Source organism: Xenopus laevis, chromosome 1L, assembly GCF_017654675.1.
Source record: "Xenopus laevis strain J_2021 chromosome 1L, Xenopus_laevis_v10.1, whole genome shotgun sequence".
Classification (NCBI taxonomy): domain Eukaryota; kingdom Metazoa; phylum Chordata; class Amphibia; order Anura; family Pipidae; genus Xenopus; species Xenopus laevis.
This window is the reverse complement of record NC_054371.1, coordinates 232,483,033-232,501,806: the sequence shown is the minus strand read 5'-3', so window position 1 is coordinate 232,501,806 and position 18,774 is coordinate 232,483,033. Positions and strand designations below refer to the sequence as shown.

At 42.8% G+C, this 18,774-nt stretch overlaps 1 protein-coding gene across 1 annotated transcript in view; it reads right to left on the bottom strand.

The window, feature by feature from the left end:
• Nucleotides 1–689: 689 nt before the first annotated feature.
• Nucleotides 690–18,774, bottom strand: part of LOC108719191 — a 24,857-nt gene continuing 6,772 nt past the window's right edge. The window contains 13 exon segments of the mRNA XM_041585162.1: nt 690–2,378; nt 2,380–2,621; nt 2,624–2,870; nt 2,905–3,395; nt 3,469–3,606; nt 4,451–4,629; nt 4,903–5,947; nt 7,026–7,199; nt 8,049–8,067; nt 8,662–8,757; nt 11,699–11,814; nt 11,937–12,024; nt 12,596–12,736. Coding sequence (XP_041441096.1) covers nt 2,067–2,378; nt 2,380–2,621; nt 2,624–2,870; nt 2,905–3,395; nt 3,469–3,606; nt 4,451–4,629; nt 4,903–5,947; nt 7,026–7,199; nt 8,049–8,067; nt 8,662–8,757; nt 11,699–11,814; nt 11,937–12,024; nt 12,596–12,724 — 3,276 coding nt within the window. The 5' untranslated portion in view covers nt 12,725–12,736 and the 3' untranslated portion in view covers nt 690–2,066.

Below are 18,774 nucleotides of genomic sequence, written 5' to 3'. Positions count from 1 at the left end.
ACTGCTGCATGAAGACAGAATGAAGAGAAACAGATGCTGAGAGAGGAGTAGTGAAGATAAACTTGATTATAAACTATAAACTGAGGAGTCGGAGGTACTATAAACGGAGGAGTTGGAGGTACCATACTAAGGAGTCGGTGGTACCACAAACTGAGAAGTCAGAGGTACCACAAACTGAGGAGTCGGAGGTACCATAAACTGAGGAGTCGGAGGTACCACAAACTGAGGAGTCGGAGGTACCACAAACTGAGGAGTCGGAGTTTCCATACTAAGGAGTCGGTGGTACCATAAACTGAGGAGTCGGAGGTACCAATAACTGAGGAGTCCTTTTGTCTAGAAAATGTATTAGAGCTCACATCATGTCTCTCTACATGCAGGATTTGTGCAAAAGGCAGTTATTTTGTTACATTTTGTTTGTACTGGAATCAGTTATTTGAGTGAGCTCTAATTCATCTGCTAGGAAAGGAGCCCCCCTATAAGATATATTGGATCTAACTGTCAGTGAATATCTGACACCCAACTGCTGCATGAAGAGAGAATGAAGAGAAACAGATGCTGAGAGAGGAATAGTGACGATAAACTTGATTATTTCAGAAACAATGCAGAATATTTAATTGATTGTATTTAGAAAGTTTCTTTTTTCAATATGCTGAAGCTTATATTCAATTTTCATTTTTGTGATAGTTTTGCTTTGATTTTGGTTTAGAATTACCTACGGATGTGGTTTATTTTTTTGATCTTTCCCAGTGATAAATTGCCTTGTGTGGCGTGTACTTAACTTCTTTCATCCAACATGGAGAATCCATTAGTATTACATTACAGAAATCACAGGATTTTTGTAACAATTCTACAGCCCTGCCAACAAATACCAACATTACAAGATCTTTGGCGGAAGAAATGTTTCTTAAAGCTCATTGGCTGCAGTAAGTGATGCTTCTTTGTTCATTAACTGCAAAGGGATCGAGATGCAAATGTTGTTGTTAATTATTCTATTGATTCCATTGAACATGACGTGAACTGTTGGATTATTTTATCCACCCAACCACTTGGAAGCTACATCAAGGGTTCTTCTGTTCTTTCATGGCAGCGGAAAATTCTCACTTCTCTTTAAAGTTTTGATACAAATTGTGGTTAAATATCTCGAGTTTTTGCCAATTCACCCACTTCCTGTATGAGAATTTCTCAATGATAAGACGCCATTTCCCAGAAGTCTATCGGTGAAAATCAGTTTCCCAATTCTGGGACATTTTAAAAAAAATTAAATTGTTTTCCCAAATGTAACCTGTTCTGTTGGCTGAACAGATCACATGATCACAGTTCTGATTGGCTGCTGTCCTGCCTGAGAGGATATTTTAGGGAAGAGTTGAGCCCCAGTCTGGGCAGGTACATGAGTGTCCCCTTGGGCATCGGCCTCACAGCAGCTCAAGACTCGGGGTCCCAACAGGGAAATGCTGTGAAAAACCCAACTTATTCTCATTCACATTACTTGGCGCCCAACACCCATGAAGTCCCAATGTCAGTGCACCTCATGGCATCCCACTCCCATCAACCCAGCAGCAGAAAAACTCCCATGAACCTCTGCAACTTTTAAGGCACACCCAAGGCAATACAGCTCCCCCTCCATACACATCAACCCTCATATCTGCACATAGACAACCTACCCGGGGGGGGGGGGAGTACCCCAAAACAAACATTGCCACATAAATGTAGTACAGTAATTGCACAAGTCCATGCCTTTAATGAGTAGAATAAAGATGGATTTCCCTCTTGGTGATCCCAGAGGGATCCAGGAGATCCCAATAACTCTGTCCACAGACCACCCCCCTCCAATTTGTGCGGGGACAGATCCAGGAGCTCATGGCGATACCCACAGACCACCCATTCAATTAACTATTTCCTTATGGAAGCGGCACATTCACAGCCATAAAAGGGTTTTTATTGCAAAGATCATTATATCCAACAGAATAAAAAAAATAATTTTAGATCAGGAGAAGGTCCAAGATAGACTCCCCGCTCCCTCCTTAATGACATAAAACCCCAGCACCCACGGAGAGCCATTCATGAGGTCAGAATCCCATACGGGGTCTCTTTTTTGACTGCTGGGATCGGGGCTGAGACCTCTGGGAGAGAGACTGAGACTGCTGCGAGAGGGAAAAGGTCTGGGATGGGAAGGAGGAGGCAGGAGGGTTACTAGGGTGGGTTTGGGGTTCACTGGGGTTATCCAGGAGAGAGATGAAATCTTGGATGGTCTTCCTCCTCTCACGTGGGATCCCCCTGTAGTGCAGGGACTGGGAAGACAGGAGGGAAGAGCCGGGAGCTTGGCTTTGTGTAACAGAGTCACGGGGTGTCTGAGAGTTGTCATCTTCTGCCCAACTTGTGCCCCAATTGTCTATGCTGAGTCCCCGTAGAAGCCATGGAGTCCTGTGTATCGGCCCACTCCTGATCTGGGGGAGGGCTCCTCATTCACTTGCTGCCTGTGGGACTGGACATAGGTTCTGGTTCAGAGAGAGGTTCACTATAGACAGACCAGGCAGAACTCTGGTCCATATCGAATGTGCTGGAGTCCAGACTGAGGGAAGAGGTGAAGCTCCCAGACAACCTGCTGCAAGATTTTGCCCTCTCAGAGACTGCACTTTGCTCTGACGGTTCAGCCCAAGGTAGTCCTCCCACCAGGAGCCCAACTGCCCGTTCCATCCAGCTGTCAGCCTCTGGCTTAGTGGGTCCTTCCAGGTTTGGCTGCACACGGGCTCTAAAGCTCCTGAGATTGGTGGGGTATTTAGCTGCACCACATTCCCAAGCTTCATACTGTCTAGGAGACTTCTGCGCAGTTCACTTGAGTCCGGCACAGATTCACCCACCTCCAGACCCTTCTTCAAGAATTTCTTTATTTTAGAAGAATTTTACTTTTATTTTAAATTTAGGGCGACTGGGGCCCTTTGGTGTCCCATCCTGGAGCAGGGCACGTAGCCACCTCTGCAGGCAGCGGAGAGACTTGGAACAGATATGGGAAACACCTGCCCTGTTTTCTGTCTAAAGGTTTGTGGATTGGTCAGAGCCATTAGCCACATGGGCAGAGCCGTTTTGGGAGTTGGGGTCTAAGTGAGAAGACAGAGAACATATTGTATAGTACTGTTCTGGGAGAGTTTCCAAGGTGCCACCACCAGCTGGAGTTTGTCCTTCGTCAGGGGTAGAAATAGATTCTGCATTGTGATTGGACAGGGAATGTGCTGAAGTATACTGATGGGTGGGATGCCTTTGACCCTCCCCCTGGTCAGAATCTTCTGGACTGTCAGGGGGTTGGTGCACCAGGGTCTGGTAGAAAAGATCTCCAGGGTCTGTCAGGTTAAAGACAATAATAGAATCCAGGTCTGATGCCCTGTGGGCGGCAGCCAATCCTGAGTGAGAAAAAATAAAAGATAAGCACCAACCAGTGCGCCAGGATTCCACCCCCCTAGTGATGCCACTTACCTGCCCCTGGGGAGGCAAGTCTCTGTGCCATATAGTCATGATGGAGGGGCTGTAATTGAGGCAGGTGGGACAGCCATTGTGAGGGCTGAGGGACACTCAGGGTGGGGAAGAGCATCTGCAAGGGAGACAGGGTCCCACCTGAAAAGAGAAAGTCCATATAAAATAATTCCCTGGTGCCACGAAGCAGCCACACACCGGGCTCAGGGACAAACTCAGCCCAAACTGCCACTTCCCAAAGAGAGAGCAGGAAAGAAGATATTTGGGACCAAGTAGTCCCAAGAGGCAGAGCCAGGCCAAAACAAAGCTCATGTACAAGGCCCACACCAGCCCCTCATCCACACACACACCAGCCCCTCCCCCACACACTTATGCATCGATGTCCACGTTGCAGCTTTACAAATTTGTTCTACGGATGCCTCCGGTCTATGCGCCCAAGTTGTCGCCACTGCTCTGGTTGAATGCGGTTTAATTCCTAGAATCATAAGCCAAAACAATAACTTGCTTGATCCATCTCGAAAATGTGGGTTTTGAGGCCGGCAGCCCTCTAGATGGACCCGAAAAATTGAGGAAGAGGTTATTTGACTTCCTGAATTGTGCTGATCTGGATAGATAATAAACTAAGCACTGTCGAACATCCAACTCGTGAAGCTTGCGTTCTTTATCCCCCACTGGATGTGGGAAAAAATGAAGGGAACACAATCTCCTGTGATGAATGAAAAGTAGAAGCCACCTTAGGAATAAATGTTGGTGGAAGTCTCATTACTATCAGGAAATATCTGAAGATAAGGATCCTCCATAGAAAGACTTTGTATTTCGCCAACCCTTCTATCCGAAGTTAGCGCCACCAAAATTACAGTCTTTAGCGTTAGTAGCTTAATTTGTATTGAAGAAATTGGCTCAAATGGGTCTTCTGACAGGACCGACAAGAGAAGATTGAGATCCCATGGTGGACAAACGTCTCTAATACTAGGTTTTAATCTACTTGTTGCTTTGATGAATTGCTTAACAAGAAGATTCTCCTCCAAGGCCATGTCCTTTATTGCTCCAAGGGCTGCCACTTGAACTCCAAGTGTAGCTGGTTTCAGACCCATATGAAACCCCTCCAGAAGGAACTGTAGAACTTGAGGAACAGAAGCCATATGTGGATCAATAGAGTGATCTCTGCACCAAAAAGAAAATATTCTCCAAAGTCTGGAATAGATCTTATTGGTTACAGCTTTCCTGCTATGAACCATAACTGAAATGACTTCAGTAGACAATCCTTGCCAAGTCAGCGACTGCCATTCAGGATCCACGCTGACAAGAGCTAATCTGCTGGAATCCGGATGGTTCACTGGCCCCTGATGAAGCAGAGTTCTGCTGGCCCCCAATAATACAGGATCTTCCTCCACCATCTCCAGCAGTAGGGAAAACCAAGCCCTCCTGGGTCAGTACGGAATCACTACAATGACTCTGGCTTTGTCCAATCTGATTTTCTTCAGTACTCTGGTTATCATCGGAAGTGGTGGAAATATGTATCTCAGACTGCCTCTCCAACACTGAAGCATAGCATCTATTGCTGCAGGACCCCCCTGAGGAGACAGGGAATAGAACCTGTTCACTTTGGCATTTTCTCTTGTAGCCATGAGATCTGTAGTCTGACAGCCCCACCGTCGACTCAGCATTAGAAAGACTGATTGACCACTCCCCAGGCAGTACTTAAATACACCGCCTGAAGCATCTGCAGACGTATCTCTGCCCAGCCCAGAATTCTGAGAGTTGGTTCTAGAAGGTTTTGACTGTGAGTTCCTCCCTGTCTGTTCAGACGAGCCACTACTAGTGTTGTCTGTTCTGACCTTCACTGGTCGACCTCTGGTCAGATGTGCCCTTTTTTGAGAACCCTCCAAACAGTCAGGAGCTCCCGGTGGTTGGAAGAGAGAGACGCCTCCTGAGGAGTCCACGTGCCTTGCCAAACACTCTGCTTTAAGGTTGCACCCCATCCTAACCAGCTGGCATTTGTGGTGAGAATGAGCCACTGCTCTATGAACCATGGAACACCTCTGGATAAGTTCTTGTCTTTCCACCAACTGAATGATTGTATCACGTGAGGCGATAGCGTCATGGGATTGTCCAGAGAGCTCTCTGTGCCATCCCAAACTCTCAATATTGCTCTCTGAAGAGGCCTCATGTGCTTCTATCGTTGCCGTCATTGTTCCCAAGGCTGACATGGCTTGCCTGACCGAGACTACTCTCAGCTGAGGAAGGTAAGTACGGCATTGTTCCAAGTCCAGCAGGATCCCCAGGAACTGTTTCTTCTGAGAAGGAAAAAGATCTGACTTCTGATAATTGATCTTCCAACCCAATGTCTCCAGACAAGAAATTGTCTTCTGTAAATGACTGAGAAGCAGACTGCTGGAAGACGCCTTCAGTAACCAATCGTCCAGATAGGGAATGATCGGAATATTCTGGGTTCTCAGAAAAACTACCACCACAACCAACACTTTGGTGAAAATGCAAGGGGACGAAGATAGACCGAATGGCAGAGCTGCAAATTGATAATGGCTCGTTCTGTGCCGATCTCTGATGGCAATTCTCAGGAACTGTTGATGTCCCTCTCAAAAAGGAATAAGAAGGTAGTCATCCTGAAGATCGATCGTTGCCATGAAATCTCCTTCTTGCAAAATCGAAACTGCTGATCTGACACCTTCCATTCTGAAATGAATCTTTTTCATGAAAGTATTCAAATAGACCAGATTGATTATCATTCGAAATTTCCCTGACCGTTTGGGGACCAAAAAAAAACACTGATGAATAGATTCCTTTCCTTTCTTCGTCGCGAGGAACGGGAACTAACGTGGGACTGAATAAATTCTTGAATTCCCTTGAAAAAAAAATGTTTTCTCCACAAACTCTCTGGGAACTCTTGTGCAATGAAAACGAGGTTTCCGGGAAAGAGGCCAACTCTAGTCTACCCTTCTTTGATTATACTTACAACCCAAGGATCGCTGGTGATCTGTGTCCACTCGTGAAAAAAATAACAAAGTCTTCCCCCTACCGGTCCGAATGACCTGGCATCAGAATTTATATGTTATGCGAGATTCTTCTGACCTATTGCCACCTTTCTACGGTCTACCTGGTCTGCCAGATGGAACAAAAAAAGGTCTCCTTCCTATCTTACGATCCTTTGTACTGGTTTGATGGACAAAAACAATTCCTCTGAGGAAAAAAACATCTATCCTGAGGCAAAAATGTCTTTGTTTCTCCTAATTTAGAATCCTGAGCCTATAACTCCTTCCCAAGCAGAAAGGGACCTTCAAAGGGCATAGCGCAAAGCTTGTTTTTCTATGCCAAATCCACTGCCCATTGTTTAAGCCACAAAGCTAGCCTTCCAGCCAATGCAGAAGATCTAGCTGCCATCCTAATGCTTTCTACTGAAGCATCACACAAATAATCTGTAGCCATCTTAATAATTTCAAATGAAGTCTTCATATCTTCCCTAGAAACACCATCTTCCATGTCTTGATCCAGCTGGGTAAGCCAAAGTCTAATTGAATGAATGACACAGGCCGTGGCCACACCTGGGCTAAATCCAGCTGCCGAGGATTCAAATAGCTTCTTAAGGGGAACATCAACTTCACGATCCATAGGATCCCTAAAACTGGCCCCATCTTCAACCGGAATAGTCGTCTTTTTTGCCAGTCTGGCGACTTCTACATCAACTTTAGGTGGAATATCCCAGGCTGCACCGCCACCTTGTCATCAAAAGGAAAAAGGACTTTCAAATTGCTAGACAGCATCAGCTTCTTTTCCGTTTTTTTTGGCTCTGTGCATGGGGGGGGGCATTATTGTGCTGAAACTGGGAAGTGCCCCCCAAACTGTTGCACTGGATTGTCAGGAATGTCACATAGTGGCACCTTTACCAGCAATAATAGGAGTGGCCTTAACTAGCCAATTACAATCATTAGGAGGAGTGCTGGGTACTTTTATCTCTGTATTGTAACCAAATCCAAGAGACTCGTTACACAAAGACTTCCAACTGCCTCACTGCACAGAACTGAAGAACCCCAAACATTTCTCATACAGACCCAAATGTACTGCTCCACCCCTCACCTTCTTCTGATGCACCCGCTCTATCCGAGGCCACTTGTTGGATTCTTCCATTAAGTTCAAACACGGCCGGATCTTCTAGTATTTTCACCTTGTGGTCCCCACTCTCCATATTTACTTAAACCTGCTGGAAATCTGACTGATGTTAAGGAATCAGGATTGTTGTCTCCATAAAATATTAACAAGGAATGGAAAAAATGATACGATTGAAACAAAGAGGGGCCCCTCTCACACAGTTTCATCAGCTGAACCAATAACGTTAATGTAAGGATACGTAACTCATTCATTGCTTCTCCTTGTGGGAAAATTAAACATCCAGAGTGCCCATGAGGATATGCAGCGTAAGACAGAGCTCCCCCTGTGTTCTGAGTGTTGTATTGCAGTTCTCTCCACTCATCTGCCAATCCCTCATAGATGCACTGAGCCAGCATCGCTGGGGGTATGTCCTGGAGCCAATCACATGCCAGGAATGAGAGGCATCGCAGCTGGGAGTCAGAGTAAGAAAAAGGGCAACTAGAGGGAGAGAAAAGAGTTTAAAGGGATCCTGTCATCGGAAAATATGTTGTTTTTTTTCAGTTAATAGTGCTACTCCAGCAGAATTCTGCACTGAAATCCATTTCTCAAAAGAGCAAACAGATTTTTTTTATATTCAATTTTGAAATCGGACATGGGGCTAGACATATTGTCAATTTCCCAGCTGCCCCTGGTCATGTGACTTGTGCCTGCACTTTAGGAAAGAAATGCTTTCTGGCAGGCTGCTGTTTTTCCTTCTCAATGTAACTGAATGTGTCTCAGTGGGACATGAGTTTTACTATTGAGTGATGTTCTTAGATCTACCAGGCAGCTGTTAAGCTCCCCATAGACGCGACGATTCTTCTTGCCGAATGACCGATTTTAGGGAAGTCCCACCAATCCTTCGAAATTATCGTGGGGTTAGTGGGATTCGAACGATCGTATATTTTATGATTATAATCTATCTATGTTTGCAGGGCCAAGCAGGCAGCTCCCTTTTGTTTTCCAAATCGGTCTTTTTAGTTGATGGTAAATTCATTTTAGGGGATGCCTCTCCACTGACAGTTGATACCTGCCTGTAGGTAAGTTACTCACATAAAGCTCTTTATCTCCCAGGTAGCAGTGAGGTTCCAGCAGTTGCCAAATACACTGGAAGGCTATTTCACTATGATCCAATGAGAAATTTCCCAGCTGAAGACAGGAAGGGATGTATATAGGAAAGGTAAGAAGAGAGAAGTACAAACCCACATTAGAACATTCAATTTCTGTATATTTGTATGTATACATTGATAGGAGCTGCCATACTGTTTCCCCTAGTACCGAATCAGGTTATAATTGTGTGCGTGCCAATAAAAGAGTTAGACCAAAGGGAGGTTACCAGACGTGTTAGTTATTGGTCATATTTTATCTGTTGTGTAAACAAACCCCCATGTGATGAGATAGACTTGAGGCCTAGGAGAAGCATATGGAAATGACAGGTTGTCACCATTGACTTTAATGCATTAGGAGTGAAAAACATTTTTTTTGTGAATTTTTCTGTTTCGCAAATTTTTCGGTGAAGTGAATTTCACTCATGACTATTGGCGAAGGGCGAAGGCTCTCATAAACATTTATGGTTTACCTGTTCAAAAATAGAATAATTTTGGAATGGGATAGTGGGAAAATGTGCAGTTAAACTTAATGCATCCACAAGCAGATCTCCCTGTATTGATAACTCTTCATTATGATACTATAAGCAAAGTAATAAATAATGAGCTACTGCTGTTCCAAATACAATAGGGATGCACTGAATCCAGGATTCGGTTCAGGATTTGGCCAGGATTCTGTCTTTTCCAGCAGGATTCGGCCAAATCCTTCTGCCTGGCCGAACCCGAATTTGCATATGCAAATTAGGGGCGGGGAGGGAAATCGCGTGACTTTTTGTCAAAAAACAAGGAAGTAAAATTTTTTCTGGAAAAGAGGTAGTTCTCGAAATGAACTAGTATCACGAAATATAACCTTGTGTCCCAACTAGAGGCAAGTGCAATTAAGTCTTAGAAAGTGGTGGACAAACAGGCTCAACAACCGCAGAAGCTGTCCTGGAAGGTTTATTTTAACACATGTTTCGAGCTTAGTGGCTCTTTTTCAAGTGTTGTTCAAGTGTAACACTAAGCTCGAAACATGTTGTGTTAAAATAAACCTTGCAGCACAGCTTCTGCGGTTGTTGAGCCTATTTGTCCACAATTTTCTAAAACTTCCTAAACATTTTTTCCCCTTCCCAATTTGGATTCGGTTTCGGTTTGTTATTCAGCCGAATCTTTCATGAAGGATTCGGGGGTTCGGCCGAATCCAAAATAGTGGATTCAGTGCATCCATAGAATACAGGCAGACAAAGCTTTGATTCCGATATAATGGGGACCTACTGAACCACCTTCAATACTAGAGTGTCATAGATATATAAAGGACATAAGGAAATTTGAAGAGATTAGAGCTATGAAAATTGGTTCTTGGGAGATTTAGAATAGTATCTGTGAACAGTGGATTCAAGCACAAAAATATGGGATTATTTAGGAAACAAAAAAAAATTGTGAGCTCTTTGTTAAACCTAATTCCAAAGCCTAACCCATAGCAATGGTGGTCCATATGGGACGTGCCAGCTCTGCTCTTACTGCAAAGTGCAATGGATGAACCCCTACATTATGGACACCCGTAGTCTAGATAGGTGGTAGTGCTGCCCCTGCGTTCCTCAGAATGGTCAGCTCTCTACAGATCTTTATTAGATACTCAATGGTCACTAACAGTCACCCACAAGCAGTATATTAAATTAAAGAGGATTATTTCTGTATCTATGGAGTTATATAACTGTGTTCATCTGTTGAAGTCTTTCTGGAAATTCTTTATATGGAGGATTTGGGAGTTTGTCACACAGGGGTTGCTGCTCATGGGCCACTGGATACACTGGGTTTTGGGGTTGGTGATTTAGTTCAAGATTTCTGAATCTGAAGTCCTGGGCTGGTGTCTCTTAGAGAGTGTTGTGCCAATTGCCTTGATGAGAGTTCTTATGAGTCTTATTTCTAGAGGAGTCCGGTTCTCTTCAATCACCTGTTGTGTGAGAATGTTCTGGGGAATAAGTGATTGGGGATGACTGACAAATGCAAGGGCAGGTGCAAAACAGTCACATTTAAATGCTGATCACATGCGGAATTGGGGATGTCATGCACAGAGCTCCTGGTTCATGTTCAACTGTCACACGCAACTGCCTGCACCCAATGAAGCTGCATGTTTCTCACACCTTAACATCAACATGCACCAAAACAAGACAGGGCTCTGTTCATTAATAAACTTAAGAATTTGAGAGGCTGAACCATTGACCCATGCCTCAATTTAAATGTGTGAAGAAAGGCAAGGAGAGAAGCTGGAAAACTGGGTACCATAAGCAGAAATATCTCACCCGTCGGCCATTTGGATAGAGCAGACGCATGCTGCAGACTACACTGGTTTCTACACAACTACGTGGCTGGCCAAATCAGCCATAAAAGTATCTATGGGTGCAGGTAACAGCATGTATTGGTCTTGTTTAATTCTAGAGTTCTCTGTCTGTCAGCAGTGAAAGCATGAGCCCAAAAGCTTCAGTAGAAAATACAGAAGGAAGAAGGACAAGAGACAGGAGGAGTAAGTCTGGGCCAGTACAGGGCTGTGGTACAATAAGTCCAAATCATTAGTTACGACATCATTAGTCAAATCCTTTGTTACAGTAACTTCTCACTTCATTCATTACAATGAGCCAACGAAAAACATATTGTCTGTGGTGATGATGTACCCGAATGTGCAGCGCTCTGGGAAGTGTTGGCTCTTTATTATTATTATTATTATTGTTCCATTTATTTATAATGAAGAAGGGAAACACATTAACTGAATGTGGGTAGGAATTTGTGGGATAAACTCTGCCCCTAGTTACTAGTACAAGGATTAGGGATGGTTAATAAGGGAGAACTGTTCTGGTTACTGGGGGTATAGATCAGTCAGTAAGATAGGAGTAGGATAGTATATAGTGGTACAGGCAGAAGGGAGTGGTTAATGAGTATATGGATGGGGGGATATACACACACAGTAAGTAGCAAATATGGGAATAGGGTGGGGGTCAGTTACTAACCTGCTTAGTGAAATCCAGTTGTACTTTGCTTTTCCTCACAAGAGTATTTCTCGTAGTGACCCCTTTCCTGGTTTCTTGTACAAGGTCTGACACAAACACCGGAGGAATCCCAAAACCTGCAGGGACCAATGAAAACAGGGAACAGTGTGACTCCCCCAAACGTAACTACATTCCTACTCGGTATCTCTAGGCCCAGAGTGAGGTAATCCTGTAATATTTGGGGGGGGACACAGGTTACCATGGTTGGGAGGCAGCAGTGGGGTCGGGCTGGTTGGTTTCCATCGCTCTGCAGTTCTGCTGTCCGATGGAATGAAGCTGTAACCAGCCTGTGTGAAGAACAACAAGGAGTGTGAGTAACTACTATAACCCCGTCCCCCAGCTCTTGTACTACCCACCCACTCCAGCATCTCCCAAATGATCCCCTTTCCTCTGCAACATTTCCACCACTGGTCCCCAGAGATATCATCTAATCTATCTCTAATATACATATAATACACAAAAGCTGTGAATATCTTGTAAATTATATCCTTAGAAACGGTGAGTAGTGATGTCATCAGTTATAAACGGTGAGTAGTGATGTAATTTCTGTCACATGACTCACTAAAATTTGTGTATTATTATTAATAAAGTACCCCCAGTTGTAAAATATGAGGATATTATAAGTTACCTCGGAGTTCCATGACCTGTATAAAAACACTCGGCCTTTGGCCTCGTACTTTTTTTTATATGGTCATGTGACTCCTCATTAACTTATAATATCTTTATATTAGAGGGGGTACTTTATTCACTATATATATACACACACACACATACACAATATACAATAGGAGGCATCCCCTGCAGTTAATCCACCTGTACCCCAAGATGTCCTGATAATCATTCTCTACTGATCCTCACCTGTCTGCTGTTATTGGGTTCAACTGTGCCATGTCCCCCCAATCCAAACACAGAGAGGTCACTGGGAGCCCCCCTAACACAGGGCCCCTCACTGTAGAACGAGGGGAACAGGGAGCCGGGAAACTCCATCTAAGACGTCATCTATAATGAGAAAAACAAGATTGTACAGAACATAAATATATTCATATCATGATCCTGAACGTCCATGTTACATAAGCGAAAGAAAAAAAGAACCCCAATTGCCTCCCACTCGTACCGCAGTTCCTCAGATATTACACTACTTATAAAGTATTTTGTGATTGCGTGAGGGCAATCACTGAACGTTAAAAAATACTAATGTGCTTGGTTTGCACAAATTACAATTATATTAAAGTGCCAGTGCTATAAGAATTAATTCAGTTAAATGTACTTAGACTTAAAGGTTGATAGATACTCAATACAATTAATACTTTACACAAATAAATAATTAACCTTTTAATCCAGTGTATTATCCAATACCTTATATTTTCACCCACAATCAATCCAACCAGGAATTAATGAGAATAAAAATACTAAAGTGCTTAAAGTGCTAATAGGTTTATTGTAAGGTCGCAATTACTAAAATTTCATAATTGCTGGTGGTACGCTCTCATTACGCCTTGATAAAGCTATCACTGCGAAACGCGCGTCGGCGTTTGGAATCCTTTTAACTTATAACTTTTAGAATAATTTCAGTCTTTGGGAAACGGAATAGAAGGGGTGGGAAAAGAAATCTATTTCTAATTAGTGCTCGGGTATCTCCTTTCTCTGTTGCTAAAGCTCACAAGAGCCCGTGGATTCGTGGTTTTTTTAGGCTTATTTAGCTCTCTTACAGAACAGGATTTAGTTAATAACACAAGACCACAAGTCCCGGGTATTCTGCCTCCTTATCTTTGTGGTGTCCCAGGGATAGAAAACAATTTAGGTAGCAGCTTTTGGGACAGCTCCACCCTCTCCAATTTTCTATTTCCTACTTGAAACCTTTTAACCTGAGCAATTTGTGTGTTTTTAAATTATTTATCCCATTAACTGCGGTCCTCTTTATATCAACTACACTATTTATTATTGATCATTAATTACTTGGCACTTTTTAGCACTTTACAACTAATTAATTTGTAAGCAATTATGAAATTTTAGTAATTGCGACCTTACAATAAACCTATTAGCACTTTAAGCACTTTAGTATTTTTATTCTCATTAATTCCTGGTTGGATTGATTGTGGGTGAAAATATAAGGTATTGGATAATACACTGGATTAAAAGGTTAATTATTTATTTGTGTAAAGTATTAATTGTATTGAGTATCTATCAACCTTTAAGTCTAAGTACATTTAACTGAATTAATTCTTATAGCACTGGCACTTTAATATAATTGTAATTTGTGCAAACCAAGCACATTAGTATTTTTTAACGTTCAGTGATTGCCCTCACGCAATCACAAAATACTTTATAAGTAGTGTAATATCTGAGGAACTGCGGTACGAGTGGGAGGCAATTGGGGTTCTTTTTTTCTTTCGCTTATAGAATTAATTTAAATCCCTGACTTAGGTCAGACCTCTGCCTCCGCCGTGGGTTAAATTCACTTTTGAAAGGATCACCTTGTTTTTGTATCTCGTCCATGTTACATGTTAAGAACTCATCCGATATAGCCTTCAAGCAGGGTCCCCTTAGCAAATAACAAGCAATTTCTAATATCCTTATCATTTACAGTAGGGGGTACATTATCCCTTATAATACATGAGTGATACTCAGAGTTCCCTGTATAACTCAGCCTGCAGCCTTGTGCCTTTATATGGTCACAGAACAACCCCTCAGTGACTTCTAATATCCTTATCATTTACAGTAGGGGGTACATTATCCCTTATAATACATGAGTGATACTCAGAGTTCCCTGTATAACTCAGCCTGCAGCCTTGTGCCTTTATATGGTCACAGAACAACCCCTCAGTGACTTCTAATATCCTTATCATTTACAGTAGGGGGTACATTATCCCTTATAATACATGAGTGATACTCAGAGTTCCCTGTATAACTCAGCCTGCAGCCTTGTGCCTTTATATGGTCACAGAACAACCCCTCAGTGACTTCTAATATCCTTATCATTTACAGTAGGGGGTACATTATCTCTTATAATACATGAGTGATACTCAGAGTTCCCTGTATAACTCAGCCTGCAGCCTTGTGTATTTATATGGTCACAGAACAACCCCTCAGTGACTTCTAATATCCTTATCATTTACAGTAGGGGGTACATTATCCCTTATAATACATGAGTGATACTCAGAGTTCCCTGTATAACTCAGCCTGCAGCCTTGTGCCTTTATATGGTCACAGAACAACCCCTCAGTGACTTCTAATATCCTTATCATTTACAGTAGGGGGTACATTATCCCTTATAATACATGAGTGATACTCAGAGTTCCCTGTATAACTCAGCCTGCAGCCTTGTGCCTTTATATGGTCACAGAACAACCCCTCAGTGACTTCTAATATCCTTATCATTTACAGTAGGGGGTACATTATCCCTTATAATACATGAGTGATACTCAGAGTTCCCTGTATAACTCAGCCTGCAGCCTTGTGCCTTTATATGGTCACAGAACAACCCCTCAGTGACTTCTAATATCCTTATCATTTACAGTAGGGGGTACATTATCCCTTATAATACATGAGTGATACTCAGAGTTCCCTGTATAACTCAGCCTGCAGCCTTGTGCCTTTATATGGTCACAGAACAACCCCTCAGTGACTTCTAATATCCTTATCATTTACAGTAGGGGGTACATTATCCCTTATAATACATGAGTGATACTCAGAGTTCCCTGTATAACTCAGCCTGCAGCCTTGTGCCTTTATATGGTCACAGAACAACCCCTCAGTGACTTCTAATATCCTTATCATTTACAGTAGGGGGTACATTATCTCTTATAATACATGAGTGATACTCAGAGTTCCCTGTATAACTCAGCCTGCAGCCTTGTGTATTTATATGGTCACAGAAACAACCCCTCAGTGACTTCTAATATCCTTATCATTTACAGTAGGGGGTACATTATCCCTTATAATACATGAGTGATACTCAGAGTTCCCTGTATAACTCAGCCTGCAGCCTTGTGCCTTTATATGGTCACAGAACAACCCCTCAGTGACTTCTAATATCCTTATCATTTACAGTAGGGGGTACATTATCCCTTATAATACATGAGTGATACTCAGAGTTCCCTGTATAACTCAGCCTGCAGCCTTGTGCCTTTATATGGTCACAGAACAACCCCTCAGTGACTTCTAATATCCTTATCATTTACAGTAGGGGGTACATTATCCCTTATAATACATGAGTGATACTCAGAGTTCCCTGTACAAGTCAGTGCCAGTACATAGGCTGCCGTACAGAGGTAACACATGTATCTCAATAATAAACTCACACTCTACACAAACCAAATACCAAGTGTCTGTAGTTCTCACCTCTCTTCCCACCCCGCTCATTCCTATAGGGTTTTTATTTGTTACGGACCAATGAACAGAGAGAACTCGCTGTCACATGATAGTTGTAGCCAATCAAAGAAAAGTGGGCGTGTAGAAGGGCGGAGCGGCCATATTGATACTCGCTGTGAAGATTTGTGAGTCGCAAGGTGGTGGCGCGGAGGTTTCCGTTGGTTTCAGTTCCCGCCCGGAAGACAAGGAAAGTCTCTGAGGTGTGATATGGGCGTAGAGATTGGCTTTGTGGGCTCATGTCTGCATTTTATTGCGCGTTCTGGAAATAATGCTGTCCTGGAATTTTACTTGACATAATTATCAGTTGTACCGTTTTACTCTGGTGTCATTTTCCTGTGGAAATTCCTTGTCACAGAGAGAATACAGAGCCCTCAATTACTTTACACACTGACATTTATTTGTATGAACATTGTCTCCTGTAAATTCTTATTCCATTCTGAACTTTCTGTATACTGTACTGATATTCCATTATTTCATTTGGTATATTCTATATATGTATCCTCAGTCATTCCCAATTCCCTCCTCTCATTCCCCAACTATTCCCTCCTGTCATTCCCTAACTATTCCCTCCAGTGTCATTCCCTAACTATTCCCTCCTCTCATTCCCTAACTATTCCCTGCTGCCATTCCCTATTCTCTACTGTCATTCCCCAACTATTCCCTCCAGTCATTCCCTAACTATTCCCTCCAGTCATTCCCTAACTATTCCCTCCTGTCATTCCCTAACTATTCCCTCCTGTCATTCCCTAACTATTCCCTCCAGTCATTCCCTAACTATTCCCTCCTGTCATTCCCTAACTATTCCCTCCAGTCATTCCCTAACTATTCCCTCCTGTCATTCCCCAACTATTCCCTCCAGTCATTCCCTAACTATTCCCTCCAGTCATTCCCTAACTATTCTCTCCTGTCATTCCCTAACTATTCCCTCCTGTCATTCCCTAACTATTCCCTCCTGTCATTCCCTAACTATTCCCTCCTGTCATTCCCTAACTATTCCCTCCTGTCATTTATTTTATTTTATTCTCTAACTGTTCCCTCCAGTGATTTTCTAATTCCCCCCCCCCAGTCATTCCCCAACTATTCCCTCCAGTCATTCCCTAACTATTCCCTCCAGTCATTCCCTAACTATTCCCTCAAGTCATTCCCTAACTATTCCCTCCAGTCATTCCCTAACTATTCCCTCCTGTCATTCCCTAACTATTCCCTCCTGTCATTCCCCAACTATTCCCTCCAGTCATTCCCTAACTATTCCCTCCAGTCATTCCCCAACTATTCCCTCCTCTCATTCCCTTAATATTCCCTGCTGTCATTCCCTATTCTCTAGTCATTCTCTAATGATTCCCTCCTATCATTCCCTCCTACTATTCCATAACTATTCCCTCCTGTCATTTCCCAACTATTCCCTCCTTCCCTAAATATTCGCTCCTGCCCTTTCCTAACTATTCCCTCCTGTCATTACCCAACTATTCCTTCTTGTCATTCCCTAACTATTCCCTTGAAAGCCGTTACTGCATCGTGGCGGGCGGGGAGAGCAGGAGAAGTTCTCAGCCCGCAAAGAGGAGCACGAAGTCTGCCCAACCCGCAGGTATCGGCCCAGCCCACACATCACTAATGTATAATGTTATTTTTATAGTAACGGTACAGACACTGGGGATTAGTAACCCATGTGCTAGATCCCAAAATCCACTCTTAATACAGAGTTTTTTGTTTAACACCTTTAAATAAAGCCCATAATTAATTCTAGAATAATTCTTGGCTGACAAAGGGGACTGAGATATATAAAACTAAAGGTCCTCACACACATTCTCCAGGCACCGCAGGGGAACACGTGAATCAATATACAAATAATTGCCTGAGGTTAATGGCCATAAGAAACTTTGTCATATATACAAACTCATAATTCCAGAGGCAGCGCATGTAATACTGAATACATTAACATAATTCCAGAGGCAGCGCATGTAATACTGAATACATTTACATAATTCCAGAAGCAGTGCATGTAATACTGAATTCAGTTACATAATTCCAGAGACAGCGCATGTAATACTGAATACAGTTACATAATTCCAGAGGCAGCGCATGTAATACTGAATACAGTAACATAATTCCAGAGGCAGCGCATGTAATACTGAATACAGTTACATAATTCCAGAGACAGCGCATGTAATACTGAATACATTAACATAATTCCAGAGACAGCGCATGTAATACTGAATACAGTAACATAATTCCAGAGGCAGCGCATGTAATACTGAATACAGTTACATAATTCCAGAGACAGCGCATGTAATACTGAATACATTAACATAATTCCAGAGACAGCGCATGTAATACTGAATACAGTTACATAATTCCAGAGGCAGCGCATGTAATACTGAATACAGTAACATAATTCCAGAGACAGCGCATGTAATACTGAATACAGTTACATAATTCCAGAGGCAGCGCATGTAATACTGAATACAGTAACATAATTCCAGAGACAGCGCATGTAATACTGAATACAGTTACATAATTCCAGAGGCAGCGCATGTAATACTGAATACAGTAACATAATTCCAGAGACAGCGCATGTAATACTGAATACAGTAACATAATTCCAGAGGACAGCGCATGTAATACTGAAATACAGTAACATAATTCCAGAGGCAGCGCATGTAATACTG